At 43.3% G+C, this 20466-nt stretch overlaps 1 protein-coding gene across 1 annotated transcript; it reads left to right on the forward strand.

Moving 5' to 3' along the window:
* Positions 1–4005: 4005 nt before the first annotated feature.
* Positions 4006–7223, forward strand: p2ry1 (purinergic receptor P2Y1). Its single transcript, XM_071927882.2, has 2 exons — positions 4006–4319; positions 4637–7223. Exon 2 carries the CDS (start codon positions 4666–4668, stop codon positions 5725–5727), a length of 1062 nt encoding a protein of 353 aa, XP_071783983.1. The 5' UTR covers positions 4006–4319; positions 4637–4665; the 3' UTR covers positions 5728–7223.
* Positions 7224–20466: the final 13243 nt, after the last annotated feature.

Raw genomic sequence — 20466 nt, forward strand, 5'->3', positions numbered from 1 at the left:
CTAAAACAAATAGAATTTCCCTCCTGTGCTTCACACCTGTCATTATGATTACATCTGGGACGGGGAAGGAAATGCTATTCCGTCCAATCAGCTGAGAGGTTTGGGTAGTGGGACTAAATCCACTGGTGCTGCTGAGAAACAACAAGGCTTGTTAATGTGATGTATTCTACAGACTTTCAGCTGTATCTTTCAAATACTAACCGGTGTTTCAGTGTCTGCAATAATGCAATGCTTTTCAGTGGATTCTTTGGTTGTTTTTTTTACTGCATTGCTCGTTATGCATTTAACACCAAATGAAGCAGCGGTCAGGATGTTTTTGGGCTGGAGGGCAGTGATCCATCAGCTGCACTGAGTGAGGAGATGGAAATTGGAGAGAACTTGGAGAGTAACTTCAAGTTTGTGCTTATCTCCCTTCACACCTGTACGGAGTAACACTGCTCCCCTGGACATGGATTGGTTCTGACTGAGTCTACTTGAGTCGCTAAAAGCTGTGAGAGTATAAGCCGAGTAACTGAAAGTCAAGTCAAATTTACCCCAAAAAACTTTTTTAACAAGCAGCACTGTCACAAAGTGCTTTACAGAAACAAATACAGGTTAAAGGGATAGTAAATCATGTTTGAAATACAACAGAAATAACACACAAATTCATCCATGTACAGTAAGCAACACTTCTGAGCATCATATCACTGCATTTATTCTATTAAAAAGACCCCATGCAGATCTTAGTTCAGTTCATGATGTGTGCCTTTGATTAAAAAAAGAAGAAAAAGAAATATGTGCGGGTGTTATGTGGGTTGAACAGTGGGAGTGTGCTTAATGTTGTTGGCAGCCAAACGCTCAGCAGCAGCAACTGATCACATATTATTTGAGGAGGGGGACAAAAAAACAAAGAAGCAGAGATGAAATATGATTGTGGACAAACAGATTTTATCACCATGCTTGTAACTTACTGCTTTTTCTAAATGGCTTTGGCCACACGGAAACACAGAGACGTATGTTAGGTAAAGACAGTGTAACAGGATTTGGTCTACATTTCACCTTGGAGATGAATCCAAAGCACAGAGTTTATAGGATAAACTGAGAGAACTGACTTTGGTGGTTTTGAGTGAAAAATTTCCCACAGGCATAATTTTAATGATGTCTTTTTGGGCTGTTTCAGCTCCATGGAGTACCTTATGCTTAGGAACATTACTTAGCAACTCTAAAAAGTCATCTTTTACTTAATGGGGTCTTTACGTAAGGGGAGAAACACGCATCAAGATTTCTTGAAACAATTACAAAAAATGTGTGGGGCTGAATCTAGTTAAAATATTGACAGCACACAGTTATTATACACACAGAACAGCTGTCCTGAGAGGCTTTCTAGGAGCACCCTGACCCTGCCAATGTTGATGCTTAATAGGTTCAAATTAATCTTAGAGTGAGCGTCCAGCCTTAGCCAATATGTCGCTGTCAGCCCCTGGTGCAGAAAATGGGGCTCAGTGCCAAGTAGCATAGGGTCCTTGGCAAACAATGTAGTGACAGGTGCTGAGGACATTTTTTAACTTTGCTCTCCCTGTCTTAAGATTTTGATTATTGCATTCCTGCTTCCCACTGTGTTTCTGTTTGATTGGATCAGATTGACAGCGAAGATAAGAGAGAGGGGGGGGGGGGGGTAAGGACATGCAACAGTAGTCACGTCCGATTCAAACTCGCTACGCAGCTATGTTACTGAGTCTGCTTAGCCAAAAAATGCCCACAGAACTCGCTCTTGGTTGTAATCTTTGTCTCGCTGCTAACAGCTGCTAGACACATGATGTGCACACTACACAGAGAGATAAAAACACAAATGCACATACTCCATCTCTCTCTCTCTCTCTCTCTCTCTCTCTCTCTCTCTCTGTTTTGGCAGTTGTACACTATTAGATATCTGGAACTGTTTAAGCACCAAAGTATACTCAGGAAAAGCAGGACTGCAATGCAAGATTTTCACTCAAATATTTCTCTCAATCACTCTCTCTCTCACACACACAAGTATGCATTCACACGCACACAAACACCCACACACACAAACACACACACACACACACACACACACACACACATGCATATGAACATAACACATACATGGACATATTTTTAGGGAGACAACATGATAGATTGGAACTTCAAGCTCTTGCTGGGTCAGCAGAGTGGCTGCAGTGGTGACCACACACAGACACTCTGTCAAATGTATATGTGCGCGCACACCCACCCACACACACACACACACACACACACACACACACACACACACAGATATACACCTCTTCCGGGATCTCATTTGGCTGCCTTTGCTGTTTAATAAAAGCTTTCCATTACATTAATACATCTCACATGTAATTATGTTTCATATATATGGGTGCCATGGGAATTGATACAAGGTGCAATGAAAGATATAAGCAAAAGACAGTTGAATTATTTTGGGTTTGTGAATATCTTGTTACTAAGCAACTCTGTGTTGAGGTTTCTTCTGTGATGCAAAATAAATGCTGTGATAGCTGAACAATAGGGAGTTGCTTTTTCTTTCCATTTCTCTGATTGGGTAGATTTTTAACTTGGCTATAGGTGAAAAGGCCACCTAACCATACCTAATGCATGTCACCTAATTTCCTCTGATGGACCATAATATACCTCTACCAAGCTGATGGTGGACATTTATCCTCTGTCTTATTAATAGTTTCATTAGATTATTGCTGCCGTCTTGGCCCACTCCACCTTCTCCATTTTGAAGATGTTTGGCATCACAGCATAATTAACTTAACCTTTGGCTCACTTACTTTAATGCCTAATCCCTTCTCTATTCCCCACCACACTCCATCTATCTGCTGTCTTTGCCAATGTCTGCAGGTTTGTCCTTGGCTGTCTCTCACATATCCAACTGTCCCTCAGTCATTTAGGAGACGCAAAGTGACGCACATAATATTAAAAACAGCAATTTCCCCCATTTTATGCTTCTCCCCTGTCTACCCTTCTCTGTTTTAATCTGATCAATGGCTTTATTGGCTCCTGACTCCTCCTGATTGGCAGATAATTGTGGAAGAACAATTTCATGCAAAAACTGCATTGGTAATGATAAATGTATAACCATCACATATCATTGTGGTCTATTAGATGTCTCTGCCCACTGCCCATTTAAATGATGAAAGATTACTTGCTTCTAAGCATCCCACGGCCATCCCCACAACGTCATTCATTCCCTATAGAAATCAATATATTTCATTCTACATCTGACTACCTCACTGTAGTGGCCTAAGCTTTTCCCTTGCTTTGCCAGTTGAAAGAGTTGTAGAATTGGAGGATAAACTGCCAAAAAGCCTGGCTGTCACCTAACTCTCCGATATGGCTACGATATATGTAGCCATTTTTGATTATGGCTGCCTTGCACATCAGTGATCACCAACTTGTTGTGAATAGGCTGCATACTCAATACTTTGATGTGTCTCATTAATAACGCATGCCTTATAGGCTACATTACAATTCTTAATTATTAACACCAATTAATAACCATTACTTACTAAACCCTATGGTATGACAAATCCATGCATCTAATAGGCTATAGGTCTTAAATTTAAAAAAAATATATATTCGAAATAACTGATGACTGACAAGATGCTTATTTGGTCAATATGATAATTTATTAAACTCAGGTCACCAAGCTATATCTTGAATACTTTGAATCCTGAAAGCTAATCTGATGTAATTTGTTTATGGATTCCAAATAAATTCATGGCGATTTTTGCATGATTTCCGATATAATGACAATAAAATAAAATAAAAAAAAAAACTACAAGAACACATGGTGACTCATTTGGGCTGAGGTACGGCGAGTGCCCATGCCTTGCCATACCCAAATCACGCCCTTCCTGGCAGGTCGCATCAGATAAGAACGGGTCGAGTGGGAGGAGGGAGGAGGAAGGAAAAGAGCGCGTTTGGAGATGGGAAGCCGTTCAGAGGTTTTGGGTGGTGCGCACCTCCCCTCTCCACAGCGCAAGAGCCTCCTCTCGCTTTACGGAGCCTGTTTGCAATTCCTGCTCTTCATGCCAGAGCCTGCAGCTGTCTCTCTTGCGTCCCACTGCCGCTGTTGTGGGAAATCATCGACCCGCATGACGAACCGACGGTAGACTTTCCCCTTGAAGTGCGAGCGTAAACCCGAAGGATCGCAACTTTGAAACAATTTCCAACACTGTTATGAGACGGAATGAAGACACCTGACGCGTCCAACCCCCCCTCCGTCTATTGACTGGAATTTCTGCGACTGCAAAGGCTATAGGAATGTGGAATACAAATCTGTGTCAACGGTGAGTGTTGTAATACTTAAATGTATCGGTTCTCCCCTCTTGGTGCACAGAAGTATGTGTGTCGTTCTGCAAGTGGGCGTTCCGCAGAATTAAGTTTAGAGCTTGAATGTCTAGTCTGTCTAGGATTGGATTTGTCCGGCGTCATTGAGTTTTGAATGTCAACCAAGCAACTATGTGGATGGTGTGTGTCATTAACAGATCGCTGGCATTTTCAAGTTATTATTTTGTGTTAAATGAAGCGTTTTAAATATCAAATATAAGCCTACATGTCAGATCTGCATCTACGTTTTTCTCATGTGTTCATCCCTCTCACGCAGTAAAAGGACCTGCCTCTGCCCCTGACACCATGACCACAGACCTGAACTTGACCTCCCTGCTGAATGTAACTGATCTCCACAACCACAGTAGAGGATGTTCCCTCACCAAGACAGGTTTCCAGTTCTATTACCTGCCCACGGTCTACATCATGGTGTTCATCACGGGACTGGTCGGCAACAGCCTGGCCATTTGGATGTTCGTGTGCCACATGAGACCCTGGAGCAGCATCTCTGTCTACATGTTCAACCTGGCTCTGGCTGACTTCTGCTACGTCCTCTCGCTGCCCTTCCTCATCTTCTACTACTTCAACAAGACGGACTGGATATTCGGGGACGTTCTCTGCCGACTCCAGCGTTTCATATTCCATGTGAACCTATACGGGAGCATTCTGTTTCTGACCTGCATCAGTGTGCACAGGTACACCGGGGTGGTGCACCCGCTCAAGTCTCTGGGCCGACTGAAGAAGAAGAACGCGGTCATTACCAGCGCCTTGGTCTGGGCGGTGGTCGTTATGGGCATCTCCCCCATCCTGTACTACTCCAGGACCGGCCTGAAACGTAATGCAACAACTTGTTATGACACCACCACTGAGGATGAGCTGCCGGGGTATTTTATCTACAGCATGTGTATGACTGTGTTTGGGTTCTGCATCCCCTTCATTATCATCCTGGGCTGCTATGGGATGATCGTCAAAGCGCTGATCTACAATGACATGAACAATGCGCCGCTGCGCCGGAAATCAATCCACCTGGTTATCATCGTGCTCGCGGTGTTTGCTGTCTCCTACCTGCCCTTCCATGTCATGAAGAACCTCAACATGAGGGCCAGACTGTACTTCCAAAGCCCTGACATGTGTGATTTTAATAACCGCGTCTATGCCACCTACCAGGTGACACGGGGGCTGGCCAGCCTCAACAGCTGTGTGGATCCTATTCTTTACTTTCTGGCTGGGGATACCTTCAGAAGGAAGCTGTCCCGGGCCACTAAAAAGACCTCCAGGAAGGGGGACAATCCCCTCCAGTCCAAGAGTGAGGAGACGGCTCTCAACAGCCTGGCTGAGTATGTGGAGAATGGGGACAGGAGGCTCTGACAGGGGACTGGGATGGCTTCTGTGCTCCTAGTCATGGCTCTAGATTTGGATATGGGTCTAGCGAGGCTGTGTAAACCACTATGGACCTGATACTGAGTAGATATATGCACTGTGGACTGAAGGCTCTGTGTAAAATGTACTTGATGAATATTGGACTATGGTCTATAATGTACAGGCTGAGAATTGTAGAATGAATACCCCTTTTAACCCTGTGATAAGTAACCATCGCTAACTTGCAGACAGTCGTGATCGTGTGATGTTGATAAGCTATTGTTCATTGAAATGTACTGTATTGTACTGTACATGTATTGTAATATAAATGCTAGACCAATCACTCTTCACCAGGCCGTTCTTATTGTGTAGTTAGTGTCTCTTACAATTTGGTCAAAGTGAAAATTATGTTCAACCGCAACCTAACGGAAGGAAAAGTTAATAGGTTTCCCTACAGACAATAATGTCCTGTTCATCAATTCGTTCAGGACAAATAGGACTGAGAATGGACAGCACCTTTGCTATCCACCCCGCTGATGCTTAATCAATAGCTATTAAGGAGACGAGGGCTTGTGAAGAAGCGAGGTAAGCTACAGTGTACCTGGGATGGATTTTAGTGAAAAACTAAATGCACTGAACCTGGGAACGCTGTGCGGATGTGACACGCAGACATTGTAATGCACTATGACCGGAGACTCTGCTCAGAGGGTTACCTATCACTCCCTATCTCGTTATCCATCTATTACTGGCTGGGGGAGGATGGAGTTGGCTAGTTTTTCATTGTGACAGCTACTTTGAGGTAAGGTGAGGTCTGCAATGGCTCTTTTACCACAATCTTTCTATGCCCTGTCCTTGTCATTTTAACCTGTTCTACAGAAAATGAGGAGACATTACTTGCAGTATTTTGTGTATATGATACTATAATGAATGTTGTACAGAATGTTGTGAATCTGTTTGTGTTGTTATTGTTTTGTTCTGGAGTTTTGAAGGCTATATGACTAATCCAATCCTTTACTGCATGAGTCCCAGTGTCAAATACCATCAGAGGAACACTTAACCAATTACTAACCACAGCAACATAAATTCTGTCTTCAAAGTGTTTACTGCAGCACAGGGAACTATAGATAGAGAATTCGAATGAGCAGAACAGACGTTTACCCACAAAATCATCTGGTTCGTGACTCCATCAACATATTGAAGACTTCTTTGTATGAGATACCTCAAAGTAAATACTGCACTGTGACCGTGTGTTGACAGGTGATTATTTCTGTATCTGTTCTAGTTATTCTATATCTGTGCAGGAGAAACTATTGTGGAGCTCTATCTGTATATATTTTACCCAGGACTAACTAACTAGATGTTTGATGTCTATACTAATACCTTTGTAGATCTGTAATGTGGTCAGTCTCTTGAGGTCAGCTGTTGTCAGGCAAGGAACTCAACCACCTAAAGTTGTACAGAACATATGGGGCCACTTGTAACTTTGTCAATAAATTTTTATATTTAAAATACATGAGGCGATGTAATGAGACTAATTTGTGTGATTTTCTATGAGTCCTTTAACATGGGGGGTCATTTTAATTCTCTTTTCCCTCCCCTGATCAGTTCTGTATGTAGCATATATGTTACTGCTCTGAATAACCACATAATAATCCACATTACCTTGTTGATACTAACTCACTCTGTTCTTATTTCCATGTGTACACTGTTATGACTGGATGAACACTGTTGGCTTTGGTGACACTATCGTGCGGAGTTCTGTCTTCCCCACTGCATCGAGTGCTCCGCCTCTTTCTCTGCACTGCTGTTGACTTTCCTTTCAACACAGCCAGGAGGAAGAGAGGGAACGAGGGAGGAATAAAAAGTGGCACCTTTTTCTCCTGGCGTATTCGGAGACAGCTTTTGTGACCGTCACAATGGCGTGGGGTTATTGATGCAGACAGGGTTGGGAGGTTGTCGCCAGGACCCCAGGGCTGTACGGTGCTGTGGGCACAGGAAACCAACCAAACCCTCTTCCTCTAAACTGGGCCCATGAATACAAACGGCTTTTGATTTCCTGGCTTTGAGGTGCAAACTGCATGGTTGGCCTTGGTGAATGTATGTGTGTGTGTGTGTGTGTGTGTGTGTGTGTGAGAGAGAAGAAAGGCCAGATCTCAACGGCTGTAGGGTGGCCTCTCTCTCTCTCTCTCTCTCTCCCTCTCTCTCTCTCTGTGTATCTGTGTGTGCATGTGTCGACATCTGTGTCTGTCCATGTGCGTGTTAAATAAGAGGGCCTGGAGGCATTTGAGACCTTATTTAAGCAGGTGGCTGTTATAGTGGATTCTGTTGTTTGTTGGTGGTATTTGGTTGTCACGGAGAGCCATTGTGACAAGCACCAGGAGAATATATATATATTTATATATTAATATTCAGTTTGTGTATTTGTAGATTATGTGGCTTCTCTGGTTTGTGTGTGTGGGTGTAGGGAGGTTTGGACTCTGGAGCCAGCCTCAAATCTAGACTTGCAAAGCATTAAAGATGGGAGCCTCGCCAGAATCTCCTCCCCTCCCTTCTCGGTCACCTTTCACCTCTTTTCTCTTACATCCTCTCTTTCTTCTGAATCTAGACTGAAGCGTCTTCCTTCCTTTGCCAGTCTCCATCACTATCAGCGGGACACCATTTGAATGGGAAATGTTTGAAAAGGGATGACAAGTCGGTAACATGGAGGAGAACAACAGGAAGAGTCAAGTGTGAAGAATGATGTAGTTGTAGGGAGAAAGGTTGTGTGTGTGTGTGTGTGTGTGTGTGTGTGTGTGTGTGTGTGTGTGTGTTTACAGTGGGAATTGTAGGTGGCAGGGGGGCCCCCAGAGGGTAAGGGTAATCACAGTCTGGACAGGCACAGTGAAATACTGAGCTTTGTTCTTGTAGATTTACAATGGGAGTTGGCACAACCACATCCATCACAGGGAAACCATCTGCTTGAGCCAAAGACTACTGCTAACCCTACACAAACAAAATGTAATCAAAATGTTACACTGTGGTCCTTGGTGAGTAACCCGTGATGCAAACAATCATGGGACAGCATGGCCACAGTGATGTGGTTATGATGCAGATTTTAGTGGACTGATTGACACCATGTGACAGTGTTGTAAAAAACACATAAGGCAACATAAAGTACATAAACTCTCCCACACTGTCACTGCATTATTAGCACAACATGTAATGACATGTAACTTTATAATAATTAGTTGATTTTGTGCTAATAACATCGTAACAATATAGCCAAATTGTGCAGCATGAATGCTATAATACATATTATTAAGAGTAAAGAGCAGTTTGTTTGTGTAAAACACTTTTCCCAATTCGCAGTGCTTAGGGGAATTATGGGATGTGCTCCTCAGGCCGTGCAGAGGAGTGCAGAGAGTAGGAGTCACACAAGCACCAGTCTAGGTTGGTGCGAGGTACATCCACATACCAGGAAGTAGCTCGGTGATCATGAAGTGAGTCATGAATGAAACCATTTGTTCAGCTATTCTCTTAGTTCTTACAGCACTGTGCTACCACAGCACTTTGTTGTTGACAGATTTTAAAGTGAACTTTGTTTCACTCACTCCAATCATGCATCCACCCTTCCTCCTGAGCACCTATAAAGTCCTAGCACACTTGCATAATGTCAGGTTGTAATGATAATCTTTGAACATGATTTTAAACTTGCTAATGTAAATACAAATATAAATATATAATATAATAATCACACCCCCTTCAACCACGAACCTACTTAGGATACAGACTGTATACTCTCAGGTCAGGTAAGGGAGTTCTCACACCGCAGTGTCAATCAAAACACTTGGGACAGGACTCAGGCCGTTGAGCTTAGTGAAGGCTCAAGTTCAAACAAGTTCGCCTCTGTATGTGTGTGTTTGTGGTCTCATTACACAGTACTTTAGGTAGGATCTTCACACGTTAGGACACAACCAAAACATAACTTGCCTCTTAGAGTGTGCAGAGCAGGTACCAGTCTTGCTGACTGACTGTCACAATGAAATGCAGCTCCCACCCACTGTCCATTAAGAAAACATCATCAATAACAAGTCCTGTGACTGACACTACCTACTCACGTGTGTGCATGCTGCTGCACACACACACACACACACACACACACACACACACACACACTGTATCTTAAAATAAAAGCAGCATCTGCAGTGGGTGCATCTTAACAGCAACAACAGAAGTCTAATAGCCATAAATAGTCAAACACAGGGATAACACAGTTTTACTGGCCTGGAGCTCAATGAAATGAGCATGCACTGTGTAAATTGTCACTTCTTTGCTGTTGATGTTGATGGTTCACTTTTGGGACGTAATGAAAGTTTTGAATACTCATATTACCTTATTTGTGCCAAGGAAGGATAACAGATATAAACATTTCTTTTTATAGACTAGATGAGCAGATATCCTGTTTCCTGAACTTCTCAAGGAAATATGTTTACTCTCAAACCTGTCTTCCTAGTGTTCACATTGTGTGCACCTCAAGGGTTTATGTGTGTGTGCGCGTGCATGTGTGCGTGTGTGTGTGTGTGTGTGTGTGTGTGTGTGTGTGTGTGTGTGTGTGTGTGTGTGTATGCCAGGCAATCTGACTGTGTCTGTCTTTCTGTCAGTAAGAGGGAACTGATTGCAATTTTTGCTTGACTGAGTTTCACAAGTACAGTTGTAAATTTTGTCTTTTAATATCTTCTCATATTTTTCTCCACAATATTATAAATCCTGCAGTTCCAGGTTTCAGTTTCTTCCATACTCTCTCCAACTTTGTGTTCCCAAATTAGCGTTAAGTTGGCTGGGGGAAAGATATGTTTCATCCTCACCACTATGCATGCATGACACATAACTACCCACTCTGCTATGTGTGTCAGCCTACTTCTGCAATGCCACCAAACCACAACAATGCTGTGAAGATAAAAGAACAATGCAGCATGAAGATAGTCCATCAAAACAATGACAGCCGAGGGCATAGCTGCTTTTGACAGCAAAAGTCATTTGAAATGAGACTGCGATGAGCGTCTTTGGGGCAATAAGCCTAGAGACGCCTCTGGTGTTAACCCTGTTGACCTCCGTGAAATGGCTAAGCTTTCATCATGTTGTCAGACATACATGCTGGGGCAGAAACCAAATATAAGCCCTGATCTGACAGTTGTATAGACAGGTATTGAAGACACTCTCTTCATATCCAGTTTTGTAACTGTTACTGTATGAATTAGGGATCATAATATTGAGCGGGAATTGTCATGAACTGCATGAACTGTCATTTTAACACTATGGTTTACTTTAATGTCATGCTGATAGCAACCTGAGCATGGGCTCGGCTTGGATCTCTGCCCAAGAACAATAACATAAGACTGGTAGGATTACACTGCACCTCCATATTGTATATAAGCTATGCGAGGGGCAGACAGAGAGGCAGGAGGAACAAGTGGCAGAGGGTGTGAGAGAAAGAGCAGAGGCTGTCATATTTTGGCTGTCATAAGGTTCACGATCAATATCACTACAGCCTCTCTTGTCCAGCGTCTTGGTGTCTGTTGATTTTCTGCCGCTCCTTGGTGCCGCCATCGATCAGCTTGAATGATTGGCTGACTGGCTGAGATCCACACACCTACAGCTTTGATTTCTTACAATAAGGTCACAGTTATCGGATCGAGCAGTTTAACTTGGACGAAGCGGTAGAGGTTTGACGAAGGTGAGCTGAGGAAAAATAGCTCGGTTTGGTTAGTGTTCATCAAAATTTCACCAAGATTTACCCTGCAGGTTTTCTGCAATAGTGGCCAAATATTGTATCACATTCATGGGAGTCTTGATGGAAAGAGAGGACAGGAACACATCAATCACACAGCAGCCAGGGGTAATTTTTTGACAAGATATATGTACGCCGAGACACACACACAAGTGCACTCACACTAACACACACACACACACACACACATATACACATATTAAAAGTAAGGCTGAAGCTATTTGCCTTTTGACAGCTATCTGTAGATGTAATTTCACAAGCAGATTGACGTGGCTGGGCGGCAAGAGTGTCGCCAGACAGAGTGCAGACGAGCTGGCCTGTCTGATAAGAGTTATGAGATAGGAAGTGTGGCTTTGAAATGAGCTGAGGTTCAATACGGGGGTGTCTGCCGCTTGGGAGGATAAGGAAGAGACAGGACTAGGTGTGAGGAACAAGGAGATGAGAAATAAGATGATAGCAAATGTGTTGCTGGCACATAAGAGCTGCAAGAGAAAGACAAAAGAAGGGCCAGACAGGAATAAGAATGAAGGGGCACAGTATTGGGAACAAAAGGCGGTTGGACTGTGCATGTTCAATTCATAGCATCTCCTTAATGTCTAATGTCCGCAGATCATCTGTCTAGACTAGCTGAAATGTAGACTATATACACAGTCAATCTATTCATCTGTATATCCCAATCCACAGGGGAAATTAATGATTCCTATTAAAAGAAAACAGTGATTATTCAGTTTTCTTGTTGTTGAATTGGGTCGTCTTGAGAGTTATATCCTACCATCATCACCCATGACACCTCAATGCTTTAGACTGAGTAACATTAGCATGAAAGCTCCCGTTTGCACCAAACAGTATTCTACTCAGTGGCAGAGTGTTGACTTGGAATCAGATTAGTGCGCATCTCTTTGGGCTGCTCCCTGCGTGGGAGTTTGTCTGTGCCAGTTGTGAACGTGCTGTATAGGGTGATGAGCTCTGCACTCTGCTGAGAGTTGCATGCTTTTATTAGCTGGCTACCCATCAGTCTGCTGGACGGACGCCCTGCTGCAGGGTGGATGATAAATCTCCTAAGGCTGAAGTTTATGTACCGGCAGATTACGTCCACAGCTCCATATCGGTAGTGTGTGTGTGTGTGTGTGTGTGTGTGTGTGTGTGTGTGTGTGTGTGTGTGTGTTAGGGAAGAGTGGGAAGGTTGTGTGTGTATTGATAGAGATGGAGTGACTTTTGCAGCAGGTTGACAGCAAGTTGTGTGTGGACATACATACACAGTGGGTGCACAAAATAATGGACTAATTATATGAGTGTCATGTAAGGAATAGAGCCAGCCTTTGACATCGGAACAGCTTCAGTCCTCCTTGGTTTGCTGTCTACAAGTCCTGAACTGTGTGTAGAGGGATATTGCACCATTATTCAAGAAAGAAAGCCTCCAGTTCTTTGAGGATTCATTGATTAAGATTCATTGATGTGTAGATCTGGTGACTGGGGAGGCGATGAAAGGTGTTCAACGTCTCCCTGGTGTTCATGAAACCACTCTTCAATTTCTTCAGAAGTGTGTATGGGGGTGTTATTATATTGGAATGGACATCAAGAGGGAACAGCATTCGCAAATGGCCTCATATTCCTTGGCCATTATACAACCCTGCAGAGCAATCATCTCACAGTCTGATGACTCCCGCAAGACGGCCTCCCAAACCATTACAGGTCCACCTCCATGTTTAACAGAGAGAAACAGACATTGTGGGTTGAAGGCATCCCGGCTTTCTCCAAACACAAACTGTATGTATGAAAGAGGGTGAAATCCTGGGTGTTTTTTTTGTGCTCTTTACACCAGGTTATGTCTCTTTATGCATTGGTTTTGAATTCAACGTACATTTTTTGCTGAGACTGTGTTACAGGGGTGTTGATTCAATTCTGTGGTCATTTTTGAGTTTAGTGCTGTTTTGCAACTATGCTGTTAAGTATCCATCGCTCCCAGTTGGTGAGCTTTGACTTCAGGCCACTGTTCCTCTTTGCTGATGCAGCTTGTCTGTATTTGAGATATTTTTTTCCTTGAGCCACATTAAGTCATTTTGCAGTTGTTGTGACAGATTTCCCTGCAATTCAGTTATTGCCAATTTGGTCTCTTTGGAACTCTGTTGCTTTGAAAACTCACACATAAAAGTGGTGATATCATACCTCTTTTAAAGCTGACACATAATTGGCATTCAACTTAATTACAGTAATGCCATGTATAGCTGCCTTTGTAATTGTGATTTAGTTACTTCAAAGTTCTGTTTTTTGTCATATTTCCATTATTTTGTCCACCCCCTGTATATTTGTGTGTGTCTATAGATGCTTGCACATGCCGACTTGTACTGTATATGAGGACTCCTGTGCATGTGTTGTACATGTTATGCTCAGTGAGTGTTAATGATCCACTTGCAGCACAGATACAGCTGTGTTATCAACAATCTAGTCTCCAGTGGGATGTATTTTTTTGCTACCTCATTAAACAGAGGTACACCTTGAATGCAAGTGAGAGTCAGAGTTATGTCAGATGACTCACTCAGGTGTTTAGTTCCTTGTGACTGCACTACTGGTTCAGGTGTGTTTACAGCCTGTAATGTCCCGAGGGAAGCCCGTGTCATTCTACTTGTAAAACCAAGTCATGGAAAGATAAGGTCAATTTCCAGGTACAGAAATATCTGCCAGAAGATTACAAAATTGTTACAACGCAGGAAATTACAAACCAACACTGGAAAGAGTTTTTTTCCACCCTTTAATTTGAATTTGACACACCATTCTGCAGATTTGTTTCAGTTCCTTACTTTCATAAAAGATAACTACTTCCTCTTTCTCTGTTCTCTATGTGAAATGTCCTTTCCTTTGAATTCTACTGTCATAGTCTGTGGATTAGTGAGAAATATACAAAAAGCATGTGTGTGAACAAATACACACAAATTCACACATGCTAATACACACACACACACACACACACACACACACACATGCATACTCATATATGCACACACACTCTCTATTATCCATTAGCAGAATGAGACGATCAGCATTGGAGTGCATTCTCCCTGCAGGAAGATAGCTGACAAAACATTTTTACTCTAAACTGCTGCACTGAGACAGTCACATACACACACAAACAGTGAATGAGAAAAGAGAGTGAGTGAAAGACACAAAAACACAGAGACAAATAGGATTTTTTTTTATTTTTGTTGTGCCGACACCTACTTTGTTTTACCAATTTCACCTGTGACCTCACCCTCTACACCATAAATTGCTCTCTCCTCCCTGACCTCCAGTGGCTAGTGTCTCTCTCTCTCTTTTCCAGACATCTCCTCTTCCCATTTCCTCTCTTCCACTTTCTCTTTTCCTTCAGCCTTGTTGTTTAGATTCTATTATCCCTTGCTGCTTGGCTGCCTGACCCTATTAATCCTTGCAGTTCTGTGTGTGTGTGTGTGTGTGTGTGTGTGTGTGTGTAGGTGTGCCTGTGTGTGTGTGTGTGTGTGTGTGTGTGTGTGTGTGCGTGTGCGTGAGCCTGTGTGTGTGTGTGTGTGTGTGTGTGTGTGTGTGTGCGTGTGTGTGTAGGCTATAAGTGGTGTCAGCGTGCGAGTGTAGTGGCTACCAAGTGTCTGTGAATGATTAATGGCCTGGGTTAGGTGAGGTGAAAAATGGCATCACACACAGACACACAAAAAGATACCCCCCCCCCCCACACACACACACACACACACACTTACCTTGTCCAGGTGCCCTATTGTAATATCTTGTCTGGAGAGGTTTCACAAACCTTGTCTGAACAAAAACAGAGATTCAGAACAATGTTGTTTCTCTCTCAATAGAGGGAATTGAAAATGGGATATAGTGAAAATAAGACGGAAGTGATCGGGCTTAAAATGATCTATGGACCATTAATGAGGAAAATAATAGTCAAACTTCTGGTGATCTCTACCTGACATCCACAGCCATAAGTGGCCACAAGAGAAAACTGTGAGTTGAATGGCAGCCGCTGAATGCTGGGAAATGATTCTGCTGTGTTTTATTTCCCACGCATTACATCCATCTACTGCAACAAGAACAAAGCAAAACATCATGTAATGGATCTTGTTGCTTGACACGTTTTCAGTTTGTGTATTGTTGTATTGAGTTGTTTGAGCTTGTATACCGGTTGTACCATTCCTTTATCGGCGCACTTGAAAATCCTCTAGAGATTAAAGGTCCAATCTCATGGCTTTTTCCCCCTCTGTTTATGATTCCTCTGATGTAGGCTGAAATTACCCTCTCACTGGGAGGTTAGGGCATAATGTGTGTGTATGTGTGTGTGTGTGTAAGATGATCCACTTGTCCTGGATTCCCTGCTAAACTTAGCCAAGTGACTGTGGCCATGACTGAGTGAGTGGTCATTAGCAGGGTTCAGTGAGCGGGCCTTGGCCTCGGCTAAGCAGCGCTGTCTGGGTAGACGAGCCCTAAAGTACCTGTTGCTTCAGCCAGTCTGTCTGCTGCCCTGTGAACTCACAAGCTAACCCACCAATGAATTGAATATTGATCTACTGGGTAGCAGCCGGGGTCTGCAGTGTGTCTTACGGATCACAGAGAGGAGCGTAGAGGCTGGACTCCCGGGTTTTATAGACAGACAGTGGAGCTTAAATGGCTTCCAAGCACTAAATACAGAGTTGCTTTGGCAGTAAGCAGTATTATGAGGTGAGAACTCAGTCACTTCATTTGTGTCTATTCAGTGTCCTCTAAGAACCCCCAGCCAACTTCTCAGCCTTTCCAATCCCAAATTCTATTCAGCAATTGTGGGTGTGAGTGTGTGCGTGTGTTTGTGTGTGTCTGTGTGTGTGTGTGTGTGTGTGTGTGTGTGTGTGTGTGTGTGTGTGATGGAGGGGGGTACATTTTCTGGGCTCAACACACCACCGCTCATCATTGTTTCACTCACACAAGCGCAAACATACCCCCCCACCCACCCCCCCACCCACCTCCCCACCCCTCCCACACGCACACACAAGTGCACACTTCCTATTTAAATGTGTGAATTGCTCCCATTGTGTTGGCTGCAACAGTAATTACATTGCTGTTGGGATTGTATCTTTTCGGCTGCATTTCTGTTTGGCCACAACACTGAACCATTGACATCACATTCCTCAGAATGTCATCTGGTTGCAATGAGTATTCACGTTCGCCTGAGGACTTGCAAAACTGCTGGTGCCTCTCAAGGCAAGCTTCAAGCGCAACAACACGAACAGCATACACTTGCTCATAGTGTGGCTCCTTATTATGAAGACTTCCCCCATCAGCCCCAATGAGGAAGTGAGAATGTCAGTCTCTTCTATCTATGATGGTTGCTGTGACTTCTCAACTCTAAACTTTAACCCCTGGCAGTCTGCTGTACTGAGCTACACAGAACTGTATGTATTATTAATGATGGCCAAATTCCACACATGAAAGGCTGGCATTGTGGGCTGGATAAAAGAGCCTGTGTCTGCTCTCTCTCTGACTCCCTGTTTCTTTCCCTCTGCTGCTTCTTTCATCTGTCTGTCTCCCTGTCCTGTCTTCCATCATGTATTCTCTCGCTCCCTGCTGTCTTTTTCCCTGTTGCTCATTTTGCGATCAGGTCAGTCGAAGAGTTGTATGTCACAATGTCAACGGATGGGACGCTGTCAGTTTCCCCTCCAGACTGTTCCAGCTTTGTGAGTGAACATAACACAGTTTGGCCCAAGACACTAGCCTTTTGTCTTCATTCTTTCTGGAGCTTCAACAATAGGCTACCGCTTTCTCATGCAGAAAACCGCTAGCAGAGAAATCTCTCCTTACTGTGGCCAATTTGATCATTTTGGAGATGAGTTACATGATTATAAACATTAAAACCTATGCGGACAGAAATCAAAATTCTGTTTAACACTTATGTGAACTCCCATAGTTTTTGTTTTGTTTATGCATTCTACAATTTTGCTATGTAGAAGGACACATACATAATATCAAAACAGTCACTTCAGTGTGGAGACGTCTTGTCACCTGAGCTGTAAACAGCAGCTTGGCTTGTGCAGGAGATTTTGAAACACTCATATGCTTGGATGTAAGCCTGCTGCCCTCCGCTGGACAAGCTGCCTCACTGCAGCACAGAGAGCCAGAGCTCGTCTTCTAAAATCTTCAAATCCTCCAAGCAGTCTTTGGCTTTTCACTCATTTGAATTCATGTTTCATGTCACAGCGATGGATCCATTTGTGTCAAATCTGGTCAGATGGGGCCGGTGAAGACATCATGTTGATTGACAACTCATGTGATGAAGTTTGTGATGAAGGTTGGGGATCCTCTTGTAGAAGTGTGCGGGGGGGACAGATGAAGAGAGAAAACCACCTTAGAACAAGAAACACCATTCATAGCCTTAAGTTATGATGTGTAATTGGTAACAGACTTCACATTTGGAAACCCCAGTGTATAACAAATAGCTGCCATTGTTTCTGGCCATAATTCATTAGAGAATGTGGCTTTGTACTTGTGAATCCTAACCACAAGATGGCCTTGGAGAGTACTTTATTTACAGCGTGCTCTCATCCTATTGAAATGATGAATGGGCACCTCTCTCCAACTGAATTATTCATAAATCAAAACATACATACACGTTGCCAGAAGGGATAAGTAGACATACAAATAATGAAAATAAAGTAATTAATTCAAGGTCAGCTATTCACACATAGGAGGCTATATACACCCAAACCACAGAAGAGAATAATATCTTGCCATGAGGTTTCCTTTTGAATTAACAGCCTGGAACTTGCTGTTTGGTCCCAGTGGGAGACAAAAGTTGGTGTGGACCTCTCTCTGTCATTAATTAGCTCAGTGATCACAGACATTTTAATTAGTCTACTGTCACTCTGTGGGCTAGGTGTGAGGATTAAAGACCTGTCACTATACAGTACAGTATATCCTATTGTGTTACTGTGTATGTGCACTTTTTACTCAATGGATCACAGGAGGGGCGGTCCATGAGCTATTTCAATTAGAGCATGCTGGGGATGGTATGGGATGAAAGTGGTGTTAGGTGGTGGGCAATGAGCCAAGGCCCCTCAGTTGAGGTTACAGCAGAGTAAGAACTGTGCTAAAGAAACTTTTGGAAATGCAAACACAGAATGATATTATGATATGTAGAAGGAACTAGATTTTTGTTATCTATCTCACATTCTTCTAAATTATAGTTGGCTTAGGGTCTGAAACACTTTACAGAATCTATACACTAAGGCAATGTAAGAGTCCTGTGTTTTGCTATGAGGCCCCCACGATATTTTCAGCAGTGTGTGTGTGTGTGTGTGTGTGTGTGTGTGTGTGTGTGTGTGTGTGTGTGGAAAAGTGTGTGGAAAAATGTCAGTAACACAAATGCGGGTATTTAACACAACGTCGCCTGTACTGGTGTGCGTAGGTGCTTAACCTGTTTTTACTAACATCAAGTAAGCTTTTTATTCAGTGTCAAATAACTAAATGTTGTCTATCTGTCTAGCTGCTCATGTGATGGTGTGTGTGGGTGAGAGAGAGAGAGAGAGAGAGAGAGAGAGAGAGAGAGAGAGAGAGAGAGAGAGAGAGAGAAAGAGAAAGTAGTACACTTGTGCATATAGAGTGTTAGTTTAATCAATGCGATTAGGTGAGCAAACAAACAAGCAGACCGGTTATATCTAAGGCCAAGAACCTAAACACCAACAGCAATTGTGCAAGAAGCCAGACGTCATCATTATCCAGTCCTTTGTTGTAGAGAATTCACCTGGGGGGCAACACACCATTAGCTGATAAAGTGACCATGTCTATCTAATTATCACTAACATGTGAAAACAAACTCTCCTCTCTCCTGACAGGACTGCCTGGGTCCTGGATCCGGGGTGATCACTCTCACAGATGTGACAATCCACATCACAAGGCTCTGGGTCAGATTACCCCTCGCTCCCCATGGGGCAAAGCGCTGATTGCCTTTATACAGGCTTTGAGTTGTTGTTTCTTAATGGGATTTGGGGAGGGGCTGGCTGCAGGGCGCTTTGACTGACCACATGACAGGCCAATCCACATGTTTCAGCCATGATCACCTTAAACCAAACCTGTGGCAAAATCCTCTGTATGCATTGTGTCTGCATCTGCATGCGTGCTTGTGTCTGAGTGTGAATGTGTGGCAATGCTGTGTGTTTTTGTGTGACCCATAAACATTTCCTTTGAACTCAGGTACACTAATCACAGAAATAACTAGAAGGGCACTCGGAGAGCGCAGACCTCCGCCAAGGTTCGTGCTATTATTGCTTGTTCGTGAGTCGGATCCGGATCCGCTCCAAAATTTAATGGGTTCTTCCTTGACCCATGCTACACCCTTCCACGGAGTTTCATGAAAATTGGGCCAGTAGTTTTTCCGTAATCCTGCTAAGAGACAAACAAACAGACAAACAAACAAACGGCACCGAAAACATAACCTCCTTGGCAGAGGTAATGACTGACTCACAGACTCTGATTCACTCTACTCCATTCATGACTCTAACCACTGTGTGAGTGTGTGTTGTATCTCTGTTGGTGATTTGTGGATAAATTAAAATCCTATCGATCTGACAGAGTTTTCCCAGCCATCCCCTGAGGTGATGAGGTCACAATGAGGTTTAATCATCTCTGCTCTATGCTGACGTGCATTGATTAGAAACGGCGGTTTAGTTTAGCTAGGGGTTGTCATGATGGGTAGGGTACACACACACACCCACACACACCCACACACACACACACACAAACACCCACACACACAGGCACGGGCTCCTCTGATGATTCAAATAATTGCTTTTATTACTATCTTATTACATAAGGCCATTTCCACTGAAATTCCCATTTCAACTGTAATGGCCTTATGGATGAAAGATTACATCACAAGTGACAAGTAACTCTCAGATTCGGAAGAAGTGTGAGAAACTGTCTTTGTCATGCGCTGCAGGCAACAGGACCTGGCCACAAACAACATTCCTTCCTTGTAGGCCTGAGAG

This window comes from Centroberyx gerrardi, chromosome 6 (assembly GCF_048128805.1).
Source record: "Centroberyx gerrardi isolate f3 chromosome 6, fCenGer3.hap1.cur.20231027, whole genome shotgun sequence".
NCBI lineage: Eukaryota > Metazoa > Chordata > Actinopteri > Beryciformes > Berycidae > Centroberyx > Centroberyx gerrardi.

Excerpts from the sequence above, each read along its gene's own strand:
- p2ry1 (XM_071927882.2), top strand. The coding sequence starts at position 4,666 with ATGACCACAGACCTGAACTTGACCTCCCTGCTGAATGTAACTGATCTC.